The 18,925-nt window shown below is 42.0% G+C and overlaps 2 protein-coding genes across 2 annotated transcripts; one reads left to right on the top strand and one right to left on the bottom strand.

The window, feature by feature from the left end:
* Window positions 1–452: 452 nt before the first annotated feature.
* ccdc12 (coiled-coil domain containing 12) lies at window positions 453–6,814 on the top strand. The gene is made up of 7 exons (XM_068570658.1): window positions 453–587; window positions 2,396–2,469; window positions 5,162–5,241; window positions 5,444–5,505; window positions 5,596–5,630; window positions 5,734–5,810; window positions 6,458–6,814. The coding sequence occupies exons 1-7, from the start codon at window positions 504–506 to the stop codon at window positions 6,535–6,537; spliced, it is 492 nt and encodes a 163-aa protein (XP_068426759.1). The 5' UTR covers window positions 453–503; the 3' UTR covers window positions 6,538–6,814.
* Window positions 6,815–7,174: 360 nt separating this feature from the next.
* Window positions 7,175–16,182, bottom strand: si:ch211-257p13.3 (kinesin-like protein KIFC3). Its single transcript, XM_068570652.1, has 20 exons — window positions 16,043–16,182; window positions 15,685–15,807; window positions 15,371–15,467; window positions 15,035–15,192; window positions 14,659–14,911; window positions 12,612–12,784; window positions 12,368–12,433; window positions 11,992–12,129; window positions 11,682–11,879; window positions 11,359–11,532; window positions 10,699–10,846; window positions 10,331–10,461; window positions 10,118–10,229; window positions 9,860–10,041; window positions 9,666–9,770; window positions 9,408–9,538; window positions 9,192–9,312; window positions 8,956–9,085; window positions 8,450–8,679; window positions 7,175–8,369 (listed from the first exon to the last, which is right to left on the bottom strand). The coding sequence occupies exons 2-20, from the start codon at window positions 15,784–15,786 to the stop codon at window positions 8,247–8,249; spliced, it is 2,772 nt and encodes a 923-aa protein (XP_068426753.1). The 5' UTR covers window positions 15,787–15,807; window positions 16,043–16,182; the 3' UTR covers window positions 7,175–8,246.
* Window positions 16,183–18,925: the final 2,743 nt, after the last annotated feature.

Here is an 18,925-nt window from a genome sequence, read left to right as displayed (position 1 = left end):
AGCCCATATGTATCCCCTAAATCTATAGATCGGCTAATAGCCCATGTTTAAATAATCACATTAGCATACAAACTGCTGAAAGTGAGACCAGTTCAAGTAGGATAGCAGCCCTACATTCGACCTGCCGAGACCTCAGATTAGATTAGATGTGAGTCATGCAGTGGGGAAATTTGCAGGATTGCAGCAGCAAACGGGTAAAGTGCACACAAGAGACATAAATAACTATCCAACACAGACCCCAACACAATTAGTCTATGTTTAATTTAAAATGTGGAAAATCTCATTATCACTAAAATTCGAATTAGCTTTTGTAAAAAAACCCAAATGTGATCAATATAATTCATTATTTTGAAGAGATTTGTCGACCCTAACAATATCACATGATTAGACAGCGGGCCTCTGCCATCGATGTGCTCGACGGTCGGCTGCACGTCCTGAGTCAGGACCGTGAGTGGACTTCAGAGCGCATTGAGCGGCGTGTCGCGTTAGCAATACAGATAAACATGGAGCGAAATGTTGGGTCGCTGCAGGAGCAGGCCCTGAAGAGAAAGGAGAGGCTGAAAGCTTTAAGAGATAAGAAACTTCATGTGAGTGTCTTGTCTGCTGATGCCTGGTTTCTTTCATGGCTAACCAACAGTTTGTTTGGTTAGCCAGTGTTAGCCGATTTAGCTTGTAGCTAACAACGTTAGCATGTTTCTGTAGTAAGCAAATCAATCGCAACTTTGTTTTGTGGCTTTATTGTCGTCCTGTTAGTGGATGTGGGTTTGGATATGTATTTAAAATGTAATGTATTTAACTTAAGTACAATGTGTTTGCAGTTGTCGCTCTGCTTTGCTTCTGACGCTAATTTCCAAAGTTAACTTATTTTTAAAAATATTTTCCGAGAGACTATAACAAATTGATTGAAGCTCTGCGCAATAATACTATTAATATGTGTTAATGTTAGGTATCTTTTCTAAAATGAGGGAGAACTATAGAGGAGTTTATAAGTGACACCACAGTGAAACAAACTCCTCTGGCTGAATATGATCAGCTTCATCTGAAGTGGTCAGCTAGGACATCAATAAGCTTATTGATCTGCCGGGAAATACTATAACCAAACACAAGTCATAATGTTAAACAATTATCTCAGCAATGCACTTGATGTTGTTTTATATTCAAATATCAAACCGTATTCTACTCTCCAGACAGATGTATTTCCTTATATTTTGGTTGATGTTCAGCACTATATTTAATAGATGGGGCCTCAATATCTCGCACAAGTAAAGGATATAAGATGGCTGCAGAGAAGAGAGACTATGCAAAGTGATGTCTGCTTCCTGAAGTGATGAGAATAATTTGATTGAAAAGAGAAAGTATCTGTTCGCAGTTTCTCTGAAATGCATCAGAAATATATTGCTGCCACTCGCTGTAAAGATCTTGGTATATGATGGGACACAGATATTTTTCAGATGCTGACATTGAGGAAATAGGTCAAAATAATAAGAAAGTCTGAAGATATCAGGGAACTTCCACTGAATGGTAGTTTCTTATGAATATAACATCTATTTTTCAATCTCTTTTACAAAGGTATTGCATTAAATCAAGCTGTTTTAAGAGCTTTCTACACATGCATAACCTTTGTGACATGCTTGTCAATTTCTCAACCATCTACAATATTTATGAGCCTGAACTATAGCTAATAGGCATGAACACAAGAGACAGGCTCTCCTATGCCACATAGTTGAAAACTGGACACTGTGGCGTTATCTTTTCAGTTAGCCTAAATCAATGAGCAAATTCTCCATGAACAGCCATACAATCTTTACTTTTTTTCAGCATTACTCTGTAATTCTGCACCTCCATTTTGGTGGTTTTTCTATTTAACTTATTTTTAATGTCATGTGCACACATAACAAAGTTCCTTGTACAATGAGAAGCTTGTTTTGCTGTGTCCTCCTACAAACCAAATTAGAATAAAAACGTAAAAAAATAATAAATAAAAATAAGGCACAAATTCCGAATATAAATTCTTCTTGCAACAGGAAACTGTGTTCAATGTGCAAGCCACTATGTTTGTAGTTCAACCAGAGTGTGTTTCACTAAGCCTGTATTTAGCAGTGGCATACAGGGCTTGACGAGCAATATCTGATAAATGACTGTTGACATTCCTGAAGCTGGGGGTTGTTTTCCTTTTGTTCAACACTTCAAGAATGAGTCAGTCCCCTGAATTGTTCTAGCAGGTAGACAGGAAGCGTCTTCAGGAAAATGCGAGATGGGTGGGGTTCAATGTCCTTTGTCACTTTTCACTTTGGGTCAATATAATTTTGTTCTGTATTTCTGAATGCCTATTTTAGTATGTATTTACCTGTTATTTTAATGATAGCATGATGGTTTTTTTTTTAAAAATTTACAGGGGAACGAGCAGGAAGACGGGGAGCCAGAGATCAAAAAGGCTTCACTGGAGGAGACTACTGAAGAAAGGCACAGGTTGGTTCATCACACTATACACATAAATGGCTGTTCATTTTTTTAAACTCAATTATTTATTAAACCCCGTCCTTATTTCTTAAACTTTTTGTGTCTCTTGCTCACCCCTTTTAGTGGAGTTTGTTGAAGCTGCTTAAACGGAACTGAAACTCATATGACCGCACACCATCAGAGCGTTTTATCTATTTAACCTTTATCTGATCGCCATCTTCTTGTAACACTGTATTGCATGTCCCTGTGCAGGTCGTGAGATGCAGTGTTTACACTAAGCTGGATCACAGCCTCCTGCTATTAGCTGCTCAAATATCCTGCAGCTTACTCAACCTTGTGTGTTAGCCGGTTTGAAGGATCAGCCATCTTTCCTGTCCTACAGGACCGTTTCTCCATTGTTTATATTTAATGACAGCCCTGAGGGAGTGCCGCTGTACTTCCTCCAGTCCAACAAGACAGATCTCTCTCATGAGCGTGAACATAGCTGCAGACTTAAACTGTATCTTGTATTAATATTTCATGGGATATATATTTTTTTTCTAGATCCAGGCATAAAAGAACACAATTAACATCTTTCCCTTAAAGTTGTTGCTACTTAAATGAAGGATCCACAAGAAGACAGAACTTGGCCAGAGTTTTTCAGCTTCCTGTGTGTTATCACACATTCCTCCAAGCATATTCTACAAAAGGCACCAATGGGCACCATGCAGCTATTCCTGTTACATCTTGTTAGGTGTTGTCAGTGCTTCTGTTTTTTTATTTTAAGATAGACCGATAGGGAAGTCCCTTTAAAAATTCAACAAAATGGCAAATAACATTAAAGGAAGTTTAAAATCCTCTTAAATATTGATATGACTAATTACACGCTAGCTTTAACAATGTCTTTGGCAGCTGAAGGGAGCAGGTAGCTTCATATCAGTGTAAACATTCAAACACTGCTGCACTCGCTCCTCAGCCACAGTTCACTCTAAACATTTTGAGAGAGCCACACTTGGGTCTGTGCTCTGAATCTATCACTGGCTCTCTTTGATGCCACAGTGTTCTTGAAGTGGAAACTTGTAAACACACTTTAAAGATTTGGATGCATCAAACTAAGAGACAGTTAAGAAAAAAAAGGAGTTATGTCAAATTTTGCAGGCAGAAAATGTACTCTTACATATATATCCAGTTTTTGGTTGGGTTAGTGTTGGAAAATGTTTTAGTCTCTCTATCAGGTCTAAAATATATTCATACTACCACTAGTTATCCATGATAAAAGATCCTAATCCTTAAATTATGTTTATTAATGTTATGGTTGGTGACCCCTTGATGTTTCGTTTCGTGCTACAATTTCAACACAAAATGGCAAAATCTAAAGAACACATTATTAGGTTTGTACAACAACTCACTCCAAAAGGACCTTTTGTCTATTTATGTATTTGACCAGCACCATCTTTAGGCCTATTGATTTATATATATTTTTAAACAAAAGATGACTGCAATAATTAAATGGGGGATGATAGACATGGCTTTCAGTTGAAATGAAACTTGTTGATTTTGGTAATTCTCTGACCTTTGCAAAAAAGCCACACTTCTACTAAAGCTTCCACACGATGCATAATGCAGCCCAATTGCAACAAAGCGATAGTTAATAATAGCCAAGGGCGTGCAGGGCACATTCATGCTTCCTGGAAGAAGAACTCTTCAGATGTGTTGATTTCATTTGTGTCAACTTCATTTATTTATGTTTTATTTCATCAGATTATGATATATTGAAGGCTGATGAATGACAGCCTGTAGTTAGTCCCGGATGGATGCCTTCTTGCTTTTTTAAGCTAACTTGCTGTCAGGGCATCTGGACTTTTGAATTTAGGTTGGCAAAATTATTGAAATCTTTAAATTACATTTTTAGGCCTTTTTATTTTTAACAGCAATTGATGCACTTTCCTTCTGTTTATTTAATGCATTTTATTACAGTTATATAGACTCAGTTCATATCATATTAATATTTAGTTTTACTTCAGATGTATGTAATATCTAAAAAATCCCACATTTTTGCATTCAAATCATTGTGACTTCTCTATGACAATTCCATTTTAAGGACGAAATGGATTGAAAGACGTGTTCCTCGTGAGACTTTCAGGGGGCATAGAAATAGATGTGTGAAGTAAGAGCATGACTAGCATTCCTGCCTGTACCCATACAAGGCATCAGTCTGTCTGTTGGCAGCAGGGATTTGATGAATGTATCAAGAGTGTTCCCGCGAGCCTCATCATAAATCCATGTTAAGCTCAGAGCAGCTGATAACGCTCTTGGTCACACAATAGTTTACCTCTGCCTCTGGATTTACATGTGTATAATCTGCAGAGATGTAAGGGAATCTTTCCAAGAATTCCTCCGTGCAGAGACGTGATGAAAGACTGCGTAATTCAACATCAAGGACAGCATTCCTCAGCTGTTTGCTGCTCTCTGCAAGTCTGTCCTTAGGAGCAGGTGGAACATGTTAATCAGACGTGCTCATAGGAATAAAGAGGGACATTATACCCGACCTCCTCTAGACACTAGATGTGCAGCTGTGAAGGGTTTGCAGATGGTCTTTTATGCTCTCGAATCTTCGGTGGATTATATTTGTCTACACTGCCCCCTCCTGGACATTTACATTTAGTGTGGAAAAAAGAACGAGAGCACTTCGACGACTGATAATTGCGATTTCTGTCCTCAGAGAGCTGAAACTGAGAAATTACACCCCAGAGGATGAGGAGCTGAAAGAGAGGCAGGTGCCCAAAGCAAAACCTGCATCAGGTGAGAACTCTTTGATCAAAAACAAGCTTTGAATGACATGAACTCGGAGGATTTCGATGTCACTTTGCTGTAGAATACTGTAAATATCACATTGCCTCTAGGAAGGTCATAGCATATGGTAAACACCTCAACGGTGCCCTTGACCACAGACTCCTGCTGCCAATATCATTGATTAAAGATGATGAATATTCTCTGTTTGCAGTGGAGGATAAAGTAAAAGACCAGTTGGAGGCAGCTAATACAGAGCCCATCATTGAAGAAGTGGTGAGTATCCCATTCTGTATAGATGCAATTTATTCTGTTGAAGAAGCATAGTAGTTGTAGTTTCTTTATTCAGTTGTTTTCTTACCTCAGGATTTGGCCAACCTCGCCCCGAGAAAACCAGACTGGTAAGACGTTTTTGAAAATAATTTAACAACCTGTATGGCGCTTGAAGGTATGATTTGAAGAATTGTTTCTGACGTTGTCTTTTCATTGTGACTCTGAATCTAGGGATCTAAAGCGTGATGTTGCAAAGAAACTGGAGAAGATGGAGAGGAGAACACAGAGAGCAATCGCCGAGCTCATCCGTTAGTATTTACTATTTCATGTTTTTGCGTTTCATCACCAACTTTTCCTGACACCACAGAGACGAGCATGTCTGAGCCAGGCGTCAATTATTAGGCTAATTGCTTTGCGGTTTGAAGCCATCTGATCGCATCAATGGTGCGATTCCTCTACTGATGTGTGAACTAGATTCTAACAATAGGCATGCACTTTCATGGAAAAACAAAACTGGTTTAAATATAAAGGGTTTTTCGCTCTCTGTTTTAATATGAGAGATTGTTATGTATCCTAAATTACCCTATTAGTAAGTTCATAGTTGCATATTAACAAAAACGGCAGTCATTTCTTTCAGATGGGATTTAACATTCTGTGCAAACAGGCAGTATAACAGCTACATTTTGATGTGAATTAAAACATGGCAGTGTGCTGAATTTACTGTAAAAATAAACAAAAAACACTGTTAAATTTGCTCTGTGTTGAGAGTAACTCTGCAGTCTGCCAGCAGAGTGTACTGTCTGTTGGTTACAGGAAGTCACTGGTGCATTCACCCTGAATAAGACCATGACCAGAGCCATGGCCAATAAGCAGCAATAACACATAAATGCAACTCGTGAGCAGATAATACAGTGATTGCTTTAATCAGATTGACAGTAAGTGTTTGTGTGTCCAGGGGATCGTCTGCGAGGCAGTGAGGAGGAGTTGGCCGCAGCGGTGGGAGCAGTAGGACCTGAAGAGGGAGACTCAGATTGAATCCAAGATGTGACCGATTCAAAAACAAAAAGGAGACTCCAGAGGGATTGCCTTTGTGTACTGGGACTGTACCTTCACATCTGTGTTGTGCTCACAGAGGCGGCTACTTTCCTCAATGCAGAGAGTAAAGTAATGTTTTCAATCAGGTCTTCATTTCCCTTTGAGTCCTGCCTTGTGTCATTGCGTTATTCCATATTAATGGAGTTGTACATTCTTCGTATGTTTATTGATGTGTATTGCTAATGTTTTACATTTTCAAGTAAAATAATGTGACTTTTTCAAATGGCTGATGTATTATTTTCATGCAGTTTGCCTTTATTTGGAAGTAAGGGTGGGCAATATGGATTAATTTGTCTATCACGGTATATGTGATCATATATTGTCCCATATTCAAAATGCACAATCACACTAATGCCAAAATTGTTTAAAACATCTTTATAAAAATAATATTTAAAGAAATTGATTAGAATTAAAATTCCCTCAAGTAATCCTGCCAACTTTTTTGCCAAATTGCACCATGTATCCAGTGATGTTTACGTGATAGCTTTTGGGGTTAAATTTCACACCTTTTTTTCAAGTGTTTTTTTGTCGCTGAGCATCCAATAACAGAAGACACTTTTCAAATACATCATATTTATTCAGAAAAGTATCTGAAAATTCACTCTGAACATCATCAAGTGACCGCTGTGCACTCATGACAGTTACTGCAACATTAATGTCTTGCTACGGTTTAATCAAGTTAGTTTCGATGGGTGATAAATAGAGCAACAAGGAACAGATAAGACGTTTTTGGTATGACATTCACTAGTGATATCTATTGCAAGCGCCTAAATCCCTGTCATGAACGGAAATGTTCCTATTCTTTCACAATAAAGTGCATCGTCTGTCTTTGTAGGCCCACGCTGTCCCCTCAATAAGGAGGCTACTGCACAGTTCATTATATTACCACTCTTAATACAAGGCCAGCTGCTCCTGCAAATACTTTCCTCTATTCTCAAAAGGCAAATGACTAAGGCTCTAAAGAGAAACAAAGCGTTCAAACACGACTCCTCTGAAATTCACAAACTACACGAATATGTGACTTAAGTGTCGTTGAAATGATTAATAGCCCATACTTTGACGAGAAAACAGATTCTCCTACGCACTATCTTCAAAAAATATACAACATTGGAGATGACGCTTACAAAGTACAAACATTTATAGCGAGATGATTAATACTGTAAAAACGGAAGTCGTTGATAAAGTGGCTCTGGAAAGCTCGTTGAAGCTGTTTGAACATGATGATGCTCTAAATACATTTATGGTCAGCGAGAAAAAGCTGATAAGATAAATCCTGGATTTTGGTATTTAATAAAAGGAAACGGATATTCTAGTTCAAGGAAGCGTCAAATCTTAGACCGTGCGGGAGTCGAGAGGTTGTTTTGGCACATTTAGACTGGAAGAATAAATATTCCTGCATGCAGATTAGCTAATGAGAAAAGGTTATCACTTGTCAGAAGCTGAAAATGGCACCGAGGAGGCCGCAACACTGAACCTCGAGAGGTTTGGCATTCGAATGACACGCAGACCTCCACAGATTTAGCCCTTGAGCAGGATTGCTGTTGATGCTGTAGCGTTGCGATTGGTTGGTCAAGTGGGTGATAATCTGACAGGTGCATTCATGGCTACCTGGTGATCACTGGAAACAGGAAGTGGCTGATTCAAGGCCATCAGTCACACTGTCCACCAGATTCAATCTTCCTGGCTGCAGGACCTAGTTCCACCTTACACACCCTCTGGGCGAACTTCAGTGAGCACAAAGTCTCTCCCACGTTACTCTCCAGAGCAGACACCTGGAGTAGAAACAAAATAGAGGCTCATACATCCATGAAGACTTGAAATTGAATGAACCATTTTAAATCAATGATCTCACCTGCACCACCATGACAGTCTTGCTGCCTTTTCCCAGGGAGTCTTGTAATAAGTACGTAAGGCGGGAGTTCCTGAAAGGGATATGCGTGTGGCGAGCTCTCAGCGCCTGTATTACATCCCCTAGTGACAGCAGCGAGCGGTTGATATTCTGCGCCTCTTTCAGCCTCTCTCCCTCTGCACCGGACTTCCACACCCTTTCCGAGCCGGCCAGGTCCACCAGGTTCAACTTGCCTGACGGAAGAAAAGTTCATCGTGAAAGTGAACTGTATCTTACCAAATCCTGGTCAGAAGCTTCTCTTTTGTACTTTTGCTCTTTCTCAGCATTCCTCTTGCCAAAAAGAGAATTCACAATGATATCCCTTGGACTATTTTTTATTTAGCATTATGCGGTAGCGTGACTGCACTCCGCTTGAATAAAATGAAAGAGCGATTCAAGAATGGAAGCCAAATGGAAGTCAGATTTATGGCAAATATGAATTTGTTGATTCCCTGTCGCAGGAGACTGACCGGTGGATTTGGAGCCGGTGGCAAGGTCGGTTCCCTGAACAGTGATGCAGAGCAGAGCATGGGAGCGGGAGCTATGCTGGTTCATCTGAGTGCCGAAGGTGATCCTGTTCCTCCGGGCTGTCGCCAAAATCTTAACAAAAACAAGAACAATTCGCATAAATGTCCCAAATTAGTGTCATAGTGATGGGTAATTCAGTATCCTGTCACTACAGGTTGTTTAAAGTACACGGTGTCACCTTCTTGATGTGCTGAAAGCTCATAACTTCGATGACCCTGAGGCCCGGCACGTGCAGCTGTCCTGTTCCATCCGGGTTGATCTTGATTTCCAGTTTATCTCCATCCTTACTCAGCAGGTCTCTGCGAAACACAACATGAGGCCAAAAAAATGCAACAAGTAAATACAAGTAGGTCTTCTTTATCGCAGACTCAAAAGGCGCGGCAGCATACAGTACCTTAGCACCTCGTTGTAGATCTCCACAGAGCTGACGGTGACCGTGTAGGACCACATGTCCTTCCTCTCCTCAATCTCACTGAAGAGATGTTTCAGCGCTCGCTGGTTGATGCCTGGGTTCTCCACGCTGCCCTGAGAATCAAATGATAGTAAGCCTGCAGCCTACATTATGGACCCAATACTTCTGCTGGTATGTTCAGTGGCTCCAATATCTGTTATTACTCATTGGTTGCAATAATGCTGTAAAACTAGAGTGTACCTCCATTGTGTGGGTTTTTCCGGAGCCAGTTTGTCCATAGGCAAATATGCAGACATGGTAGCCATCGATGCAGGACGTCACAAGAGGCTCGATCTCCTGAAAGACCTGATGCAGAAAAAAAACACAAAAAGTTAGTGTTTTCATGATGGTTATATGATAGTTATATTTCATACATGTGCTGTTCTTTGTCCAACCTCTTCCTGTGTGGCCTGTGGGTGGAAGACCTTGTCCAGTTCAAAAATGCGACTCTTTCCTTTGTTCAGCACATTGAGTGAGGATTCATTGTTGGGGTCCGTCGTCACCACCGCGGCCTGGCCCTCCTCACGCTGGTCCTCCTTCAGCACAGGCTTCACGCGACACAGCACGCGGATGTTTCCTGAAAATAAACGAGTTGCGTTAATGATATAGATTTTATTTCCTGCAGGGTTTTTGCTCACGTCTTCTCTGCATACCCTTAAGCTCCACCAGCTGCTCGTGGTACTTCCTGCGCAGTGCAACCTCCTTTCTATATTTATCCAGGAGATCTTTGTTGGCCTCAGACATTTCACTAAGAGCTGCTGAAATCTGAAAAAATAAACAACAAAATACAGCAAAGGGTTCTTTACTAGGCTTGTCGATGTATCACCTAAATGTGTTGACATCATGATGTGATATCATGAGCGTACCTGTTTCTTTGCGTCACTGATGGCGGCTCCGTAAAAGTCGGAGAAGTTTCGAACCTGGCTCCTCAGACTGGTGTAGTCTGTTTTCATGGAGCGCAGAGTTGGAGGGAGTGCAGTCAAACGCTTCTGCAAGCCTGACAAAAATAAATAGTGAGAATCAAACTCCCGTAGAGGAAAGTCATTGTGAAGGAACAGGTTGGCACGTTGGGGAACGTAGTGATTTGCCTTCCTGCTGTGAGGTAGAGGAGCAGATTGATATGACTCTCCTCACAGAGAGTGGTATCGATCAAGTGTTGAATCTCTTTCAAGAGTAAGATTATTTTTGTCTTCTCTTTCTTTGGGGGGGTTTCATTCTTTTTCGTGTAACTTACCGAAAAACTTGTCCTGCAAGTCCTGAAAGTGCTCGGCTGAGCAGGTGGCCGCAGCCTTCACGGCCTCCTCCTTCCTCTCCTCCAAGTGGCCGATCTCTTTCAACAGCTCCTCTCTCAGTTTACTGATTTCTCGCTCATACGCTGCAATCTGTAAGAGGTTCAGCGCAGCAATTTGTCAACTCGTCTGCTCGACTGGTCCAATCTGTGTAGGCTCAACGTCCTCTGTCTGCCTTTTAATGTTCTCCCCTCTCTTCATCTGTTCTCAAAACAAGCGTGTGGTTTGTTTAACTCTCTAACTTCCCCAATTCTGTCATTTTGCTTTTTCTTCTTCTTTTTAATCAGAGCAGATTGCATCAGGAGGACCATTAGGGATTTGTTGCCCGTTTCTTTGCCTCCTAGTGGCTAGCAGCCAACAGTAATAACACCTGCGCTGATGCTTATTATACATTATTATGGGGCATTATTGTCAAAAGCCCACCTTGCAATTCATGTCCAACCTGTTGGTACTTGAGACACATTAAAAGAAAATGGTACAGCACAATTATTCACTTCTAAAAGTAGATCCCCCAAGTGTTATACTGCATGTTAAAATCAGTTTAATCTCTGTATGAATGCTCACACCGAACTGCTAATCATAATTCAATGGCCTCCGTTTGTTACCTTGTGCTGCAGATTACAGCTGTATTCATCGGACTTCCTGATGTGTTCCTCCATCTGTTTGCACCGCTCATTCTGATTGGACAGTTTATCGGACAGCAGCTCATTCCTCTGTCTGGCTTTGGTCAGCTGCTTTAATGTGGCCGGTGACTCCACCTCCACTGTCTGGGTGACATACTGAGAGAGAAAACACATTTCATGAGTGTAATCTCCTAAAAATAAGCAGGCAATGTGTACAGTTTTGTAATTGTCTTCATCATTCTTGTCTTCATATTTTTTTTAACTTTCTTTCCAGTCAACACATCTCAGTCTCGGGTCAGACTTACCTTCACCACTGGCTCCTTGCCTCTCTCTCTGTCTAACTCCAGCTGCAGCTCCCTCACTCGGTCCTCTCGTTTCCTCAGCTCCTCTCCTCTCCTCCACTCGCTTTGTTCGCTCTGTCGCTCCAGATGTGAGAGCTGCTCAGCACGCTGCTGTAGGGACATCTCCAGCTGCTGCACTCTGCTGCGGAGGGTTTCATTCTCCTAGCCGAGCCCATTAAAACAAAAGTACATTTCAAAATATCTGTTTTTGCACTGACCGGTGGCTGCCTTGGGAGCACGTCAGTCAGCTCTCAGCTGCGTTGGTGCGTCTCACCTTGAGGAGCATGGTGCTGGACTGGGAGGGGATGGTCGACAGCTGCTGCAGGAGGCCTTGGGTGACGCTCAGGTTCTGCTTCAGACTCTCGTTCTCTGCTGACAGACACAGCACCCGCTTCTCTGAGTCTGTTGCCCCCTGAGGAGATGAAACATGAGGTTCAGCATAACAATGAGAGACGCCTCCAAAACCAGAGTTCCTCACGTACGTTCTTGTAGATGAGACGGATATATAATGTCATACGGGGTATGGTGACTGCGTGGCGTCCGTACAGCATGGCCTTTCATCGGGTCTTGTGTGGGCTGCAGTGGCAGCTTTGCTGATGACGTGGAAAGGGACTTGACAAATGAGTAAATCAATAGTTCACATTACTTACGGTGGCTGTTCTCAGTCTTGACAGCTCCTCCTCGCGCTCCTCGATGCAACTCTTGAGCTCATCGATCTGTGCCAGAAACGAGACGGGTTAAAAGTGTAACAGAGGATGCTTTTTGAAGACTTGGCTCCATTAAATTAAATTCAAACACAATAAACTCTACTTTTGATCAATGATTTATGAATTCAGGTTGCTCAGTTTCCCCAAATGGATGAAGCATTAGGGATGTCACTAATATGAAGCCTACCTGCTGTTGAAAGGCCTGTATACGAGAGTGTCTGTCCTTTTCTTTCTCCTCCAGCTGGGAGTGCAGCAGGCGGAGTTCTCCTCTCAGCTGACTCCGTTCCCCCTGCAGACCGTACAGAGACTCAACCAGCCTGTGAACACCAGCTTGTGTCCCTCCATCGCTGCCGCACTCGCCTGGGGGACATTAAATAAGCAAGACTATAATCAGCCTTTGCATCATCACCATCGGTCTGAATACTGACGCTAACAGCAGAAAATATTCTGTCATCTTCTGACCCCTGTTCATATTACGCCACTTAGAAATAGAACCAGCCAATATCCCTTGAACTTCCTCTGACCTGTTTTCTCTATGTTTTCAGTTAATGCTTGCACATGTGTAATATAAAGGACATTAAGTATGCACTAAGAGCTCTTTTACACACCATGCAGTCACTGTGCATAGCAGTGAAGTTAAGGAGTGAGCTAAAGCTTCTCAGGAGCATGAGTGGCATTCTTAATACTTTCTTCCTCCTCTATGATTTATCAGGCGCCTTCGCCTCTAATTTCCATGTCTATTTCCATAGTGTTCTGTGTCACGATGGTGCAGGGAAAGGTGGTGGTGCAATGAAGATAAAGCAAAACGTGGAGGAGAGGCTACTGCGGAGCATCACGGGTGTTAGAAGAAACATGCTCGCAAGAAACGTGAAAGTCTGCAGAGGCACTGAGATAGCTTTGTACGTTTTAAATTAGCAGCTTGAAAAGGCACAAAACTTACGTCCTCAAACCGAAAAACAGATGAAAGAGTTTGTCTTGTTTCTTGTAATCATATACTGACTAAAGGTTCCACAGTCACAATGCACCGGTGGTGGAAACCCTGCACATCCTTGAGGCATCAATGACGTCTGCAAGTTGCATTACAGTAAACAAACAAACCAAACCGCCTTGTAACACTTGGGACATGAACTACAGGCTATTTTTAGGCAAACACAAGTACACGTGACGCCTCGCATGTGCACGCCTTTGTAAGTGCTTTTGCAGGGACTCAAACAGCACTCTCACTATGTTTTATTCATGACAGAGAGCCACACTAGAGTCAATATCCAAGTATCAAAGACCCGCGCCACAAATTAATGTATCCTCGTCCTGTGACTAATGAGAGTCAGTGTGCATGAGCTCCCTTCCTTAAATACACCTACACACTTAGATTTATACATATTCCTCTGAGGCTAAATCCGTCAGCCTCAGGACAGGAATGTGATCCGTCTACAGCTTCATGCACTTGTTAACACGCTGTACATATGCACAGAGAAGTGATGCCGGACAGGGCAGTTGGTATCGCTACCCTTCTGCTCCAAGGTCAACGAACCATCTGGTCAAATCAGTACCAGCAGGTACCAACATCTAAAGCTTTGAAGTCAATCCCAGCTGCAAAGTGGTGGTCTGGTCTCTTGATATACACCAACACCCACATAAATCTAATCAGCCCGCTCCTCTGCGGATGACTGTATTCTTCTATAATAAGCTATACAGTGTGTTCCTGGTCGAAGAAAAATCAAATCTACGGTGAAGCAACAAGGAAAAACCACCTTGTAGTACACTCAAGTGAACTATGCAGGACATTGTTTACATAATTAATGACTCCCAGTAATGGAAACAGGAATGAAAAATTACTGCATTCCCACGGCTGTAAATGACAGGACAAAACACGCTCTCATCTATATTATGTAACCCTGCAGATCCTGTTATGGCGAGCGTGTGAAATGGGCTTTCTTCATTCATTGTCCTTCTAATCCATCTTTCTCCATCCATCAGATGATCACAAACAAACCAAAAGTATCATATCAGCTTAAAAATCCCTGTTGTCCGTGATGCCATCTTCTGCTTCTCCTTTCAGACAAACCAATCTACTCCAGTGTGTGATTATTAAAACAGCCGCTTGACCTCTACCTCCCTCTTTTTCATCATCCTCACACCCACCACATGGAAATGTAAACCCAAACCTTCTTGCACCTTACTTTCACCCTCCCCCATCCAATATTTCTCTCCACCTCCTTCCCTTCCTCCCTCACCCTCGCTCAGCGGACTGGGCGTCTGTTGCTGGCTGATGGCCTCCTCCAGGCTGCTGATGATGCTGCTCTTGTCCCTGAGGCGCTGGCGGTACGACGCTCGCAGGGCCTTCATCTGGCGCCGGTGCTGGACGCGGTGTCTCTTCAGCTGGACGCGGTACTGGTCGGCCTGCTGCTGCAGTTGCTGGAAGTGGGAGTACTGCTCCAGAAAACTCAGCAAGTGGGACATCACCGCCACCAGGGGAGAATCTGTCAACTGGACGGTACAGAAGCACAAATGCAGACAAAGTTTAACGTTGAAGAAAGTCCAATTTGAGGAACTGCTCATTAATCGATCAGGTGAGCAGCTCAATCAAGCTGATGGCACAAGTTTTGCTACCTTTCCTGTGGTTTCCATCTGGACTTGTGAGGCCCTCCTCTTCTCAGCCTCCTGCTTAAAGGACAGAAAAGCAGCCAGAGGAGTGCATGCTGGGATGTCTGGGCCTTCTTCCTCAGCTTCATCACTCAGAGACATTTCATCGCTGTCACTGCTACTGCCTGGATGACAAAAAGAAAATCACATGAACATAAAGTCATACGTGAGTAAAAGAACGCATGTATGGTAATAAATAATCAAACATTGGAAACTATCCGTATCATAAATGTTGTATTATTCTTCTATATCATATCACAGCCTTTATGTTGGACTATAAATGTAAGCTATTCGAGCACTCACTGGATTCACCAAGCTGAACACAAGCCTTGTTTCCCCTTTTGGAGGTGTGGCCATTTTTCCTCCTGCTCCCTGTTTCCATGGAAACAGGTCTTGGCTCCTGACCGAAGCAACATGCATAAGGGTCAGACGTTAATAGGCACAATATTGACACATTGCACACATAAATGCGCACAAAAGGCAGAACAATGACACCACCTATTTCCTCATCATATATAACAGAGCCTTTTTGTACTTTTTTCGTCAGGTGACGCAGAAAAAAACTATTTTTCCTGACAGAGGAACCCCAATGCTGGACATGATGTGACTAGACCTACGTCTGAGGAAGATCCCTGCGCCCCCTCCAAAGCTTCATCCTCCTCCTCCTTCTTAAAGACAGTGTAGAAGATGTAGACTAAGAGGGAGTAGAAGGCGTACATCTCTACCCTGTCCAAGTGCTCCTGTAAATGACACATCAATTAAATAATCACATATGCAGCAGAAAAGCAGACAAAAATATATTTCTAATATATTTCTCACCCTGATAAACGGTAAAACTCAAGTTTTGATGATAATTAAAGGATGCATGAATGTAAAAACTGGTCTGGACACATCAGGACTTCTCTAGAGACAACATTATTTTTCTGTATTAACTCTGACCCCTGTTAAACACGCTGAAATATTTGTCTTTTTTACCTTATCACATATCTTTTCCTCTTTGATGACGATAATGTGACATCCAGGTCATTTGTATTCCCCCTTCACGCTCCATCTGTGTTGCCAATGACAAATCTTCCGATGCAGCCCTTGTTCTCAGAGCTGCAACAGCATCCCGGCGCTGCGTGCGTGCCTCCCTCTCTGTTGTTCTCTCGCCTCCTCCTTTTCCTCCTCTCCCTGCTCCATCGACAGGCTGCATCTGCAGCGAGCATGCTCAGTGCAGTTTCCTGATCCGCTGCAGTGGAGGAGTGACAGATTGGGTATGGAGACTAACTGGGCCAGGAGGGGGTTGATGCCGATACCAGCAGACAAAGAAAGAGGTGGATGAGATTTGCCACGTTCCAGGTGCTCATTAAAATCAAACTACAGCATACGGCACGTGCAAATATTGAGTCATATGTTCATGTGTGTTCAACAATTGGACACATGAACTTTTAAATTCAATGTAAAATGACATTAGTGGAAAGTGTTTTTTATTTATTACAATTTGTTATATAAGTTACATCAATGTAATCTTCTTTTAGTGTCCATTTCCATTTGTTATAAACCATAAGCAATAACATGAGAATAAATACATTTACAGGAGGCATTTCTAAAGTTGTAAATACTTCCACATTGACAACAAAAAAAAGACGATGACGAATCATTACAAAAAAGCACATGCAGCACAATTATCGTTGTCATTCTGGAACCCTAAACTCACAAGAAGTACAAAATGATCAAATCTTCCTGATCCCCTGTGCTCTGAGGTCTGAAAAAGGCACTGTCCCACAGACAGGAACACAGCCTCAGATGCTTGTGTGTTATACTGCAGTAAAACTGCTGTGGCAGCAAATCACAACTCTGAGAATCCTGAGAGAGAAACTGCAGTGTCCCCTACAAATATCTGGAAAGAATATTAATATCTTTCAAGGACAACTCTGTCGACAAAGAGTTAAACAGACGAGGTAATTTCTGTTCACATTATCACCACTAAAAAAACAAGCAAGAAATACAAAAGGGCCTGAATAAGTATGAAACGAGGACGAGGTAAACGCAGAGGAGCTTAGACCACTGCAGATATTCAAACAGCGATAGCGCTGAGGTTGCAGAACAAATGGGCAGCTGGATGCTTTGGGAATCTACAAGACTAAAACTGCGAGAGAGACATGTACAGGGTGTCGATAGCCTACTAAATATATTGTAGCAGTGTAGCAATGCATAGTGTAGTAGTCTAAAAAGGTTATTGCTGCATTTCTGTGACGCAGTGTGCTACTTGTTGTAAAGTGTAGTCACATACTCTCATGCAAATAAGTTGTTTCAGTGGCATCTGTGTAGGGTTTTAGATGCAGTTAATTACAGTAAAACATCCCGTGCAGAACTTTATAGCTAGAAAATCAGCTCAAGTTTGAATTTTCTTTCCAGACTATTTTACTTTTCACTTTAAAACACAAAGCATGATCCTGTATGAAAAGCAGTTATCATCCGATTAGTTTTTCCTTATATTAAACATTACGTAAAAACATGGTATTCTGTAGTGCAAGTAGACTCAAATTCAGGAATGAATACTGCAACTAACATTTTTTTTCTTTTTTGATTACTCTGTTCTGTATTTCTTTGATCCGCCAACACATCAAGCCATCAACAAGGCATTCAAACAGTCTTCACAACGCCTGTAATTTCCAAAAGCCAAAGGGTGAAATGTTCAAAAAGCTTATCTAAACAGTTCTCTTGCACTATAATCAAAGCAAACTCATAATGGTTGTTCTCATAGCAATGGGAATGAAAGGAAAACAACTCAAATCTTCCTCACAAATGTCCTGAAATGCTTATAAGTTATGCACATCCATTTTTTGCATAGATCCATTTTGTCACTCGGTCTCCCACCAAAGATCTCTGCTGGTTTACTAAATGCCTATGTTACCTTGGTCGGTCACATCCAATAGAAACTGTCTGACGGCGTGTGTGGAGGCCCAACAGCCAACCGCCATGGAGCCTTTTAACAGACACTTGGTGAGACCCTCAGTTGCAGCTGGAGAAATGAGTTGAGCAAAAGTGCTTGTTCCGGCCCTCTGGGCCACAAGCAACGGGAGGCTGAGGGCCACGCCGCCAAAGGCCCCAAAAGCATTACCGGCAAACAGACACACTGTCAAGCAGCAGGACAGGGAAGACAAACCCAGGCAGCGGGTCATAAGCGTGAGAGAGTCTGCTAAGAGCCAGTCACTCAGTCCCAACAGCAGACAGGAACCACAAAGGAGAATGTTCGCCGTGTTGTGGTCTTCACCGAGCCAAAGGAATTCGAAGGCGAAGAGCGTTGGAGCCAAAACATCTCCGGCCCACTCTGCTTCTCTCTGGATAGAGGCGAGGTTTGAGCTGGAGGGAAGCAAGATGCAAAGTGCTGCAGAGAGTCCAAGCAGGAAGAGGCCCACTGAAGGAGCCCTGTGGTCCTGCAGAGAGGTAAACGCAGAGACAGTAGCACAGTTAGAAAGTGAGACATTTTACAGATGGATTTATTAATTTGATATTTAATAACCAAAAATAACATACGTATCAGCATTGGGGTGGCTAGAATACACATTCATTACATATTACAAACAAGCAATTTAGCGGCAAAATACAAAACAGATCAAATAAATGAACATTAATTAGTCTACTAATTATTTTCCTGGATACTAAAATGTCAAACAGTAGTGAAAAATACTCATCGAAGTGACAATGAAACGACTTGTTTTTTGCTTAACCAACAGTCCAAAATCAAAAGGTGAACATTATAAAGAAAATGTACAACATCCTCTCATTTGAGAAGCTGGAACTAGAGGATGTTTGCAATTTTCTTGTGGAAAAAACGACTTGAAAGAACACTACTTTTTCAAAATGATAGAT

The sequence above is a fragment of the Clinocottus analis genome, unplaced genomic scaffold (assembly GCF_023055335.1).
Source record: "Clinocottus analis isolate CAN_PGR_092001 unplaced genomic scaffold, fCliAna1.0.p SCAF_9, whole genome shotgun sequence".
In the NCBI taxonomy this organism is placed as follows: Eukaryota; Metazoa; Chordata; class Actinopteri; order Perciformes; family Cottidae; genus Clinocottus; species Clinocottus analis.
Note: the sequence above shows the minus strand (reverse complement) of the source record. Positions and strands in the feature narration are given on the sequence as shown.

Coding starts and splice junctions, on each gene's coding strand:
- si:ch211-257p13.3 (XM_068570652.1), bottom strand. CDS start 15,786: ATGTACGCCTTCTACTCCCTCTTAGTCTACATCTTCTACACTGTCTTT. Junction 9,086..9,191: donor GCTTTCAGCACATCAAGAAG/GTGACACCGTGT, acceptor GTTTTTGTTAAG/ATTTTGGCGACAGCCCGGAG. Junction 8,370..8,449: donor AGACTGTCATGGTGGTGCAG/GTGAGATCATTG, acceptor TTTCTACTCCAG/GTGTCTGCTCTGGAGAGTAA.
- ccdc12 (XM_068570658.1), top strand. CDS start 504: ATGGAGCGAAATGTTGGGTCGCTGCAGGAGCAGGCCCTGAAGAGAAAG. Junction 588..2,395: donor TAAGAGATAAGAAACTTCAT/GTGAGTGTCTTG, acceptor AAAAATTTACAG/GGGAACGAGCAGGAAGACGG. Junction 5,506..5,595: donor AGCCCATCATTGAAGAAGTG/GTGAGTATCCCA, acceptor TTCTTACCTCAG/GATTTGGCCAACCTCGCCCC.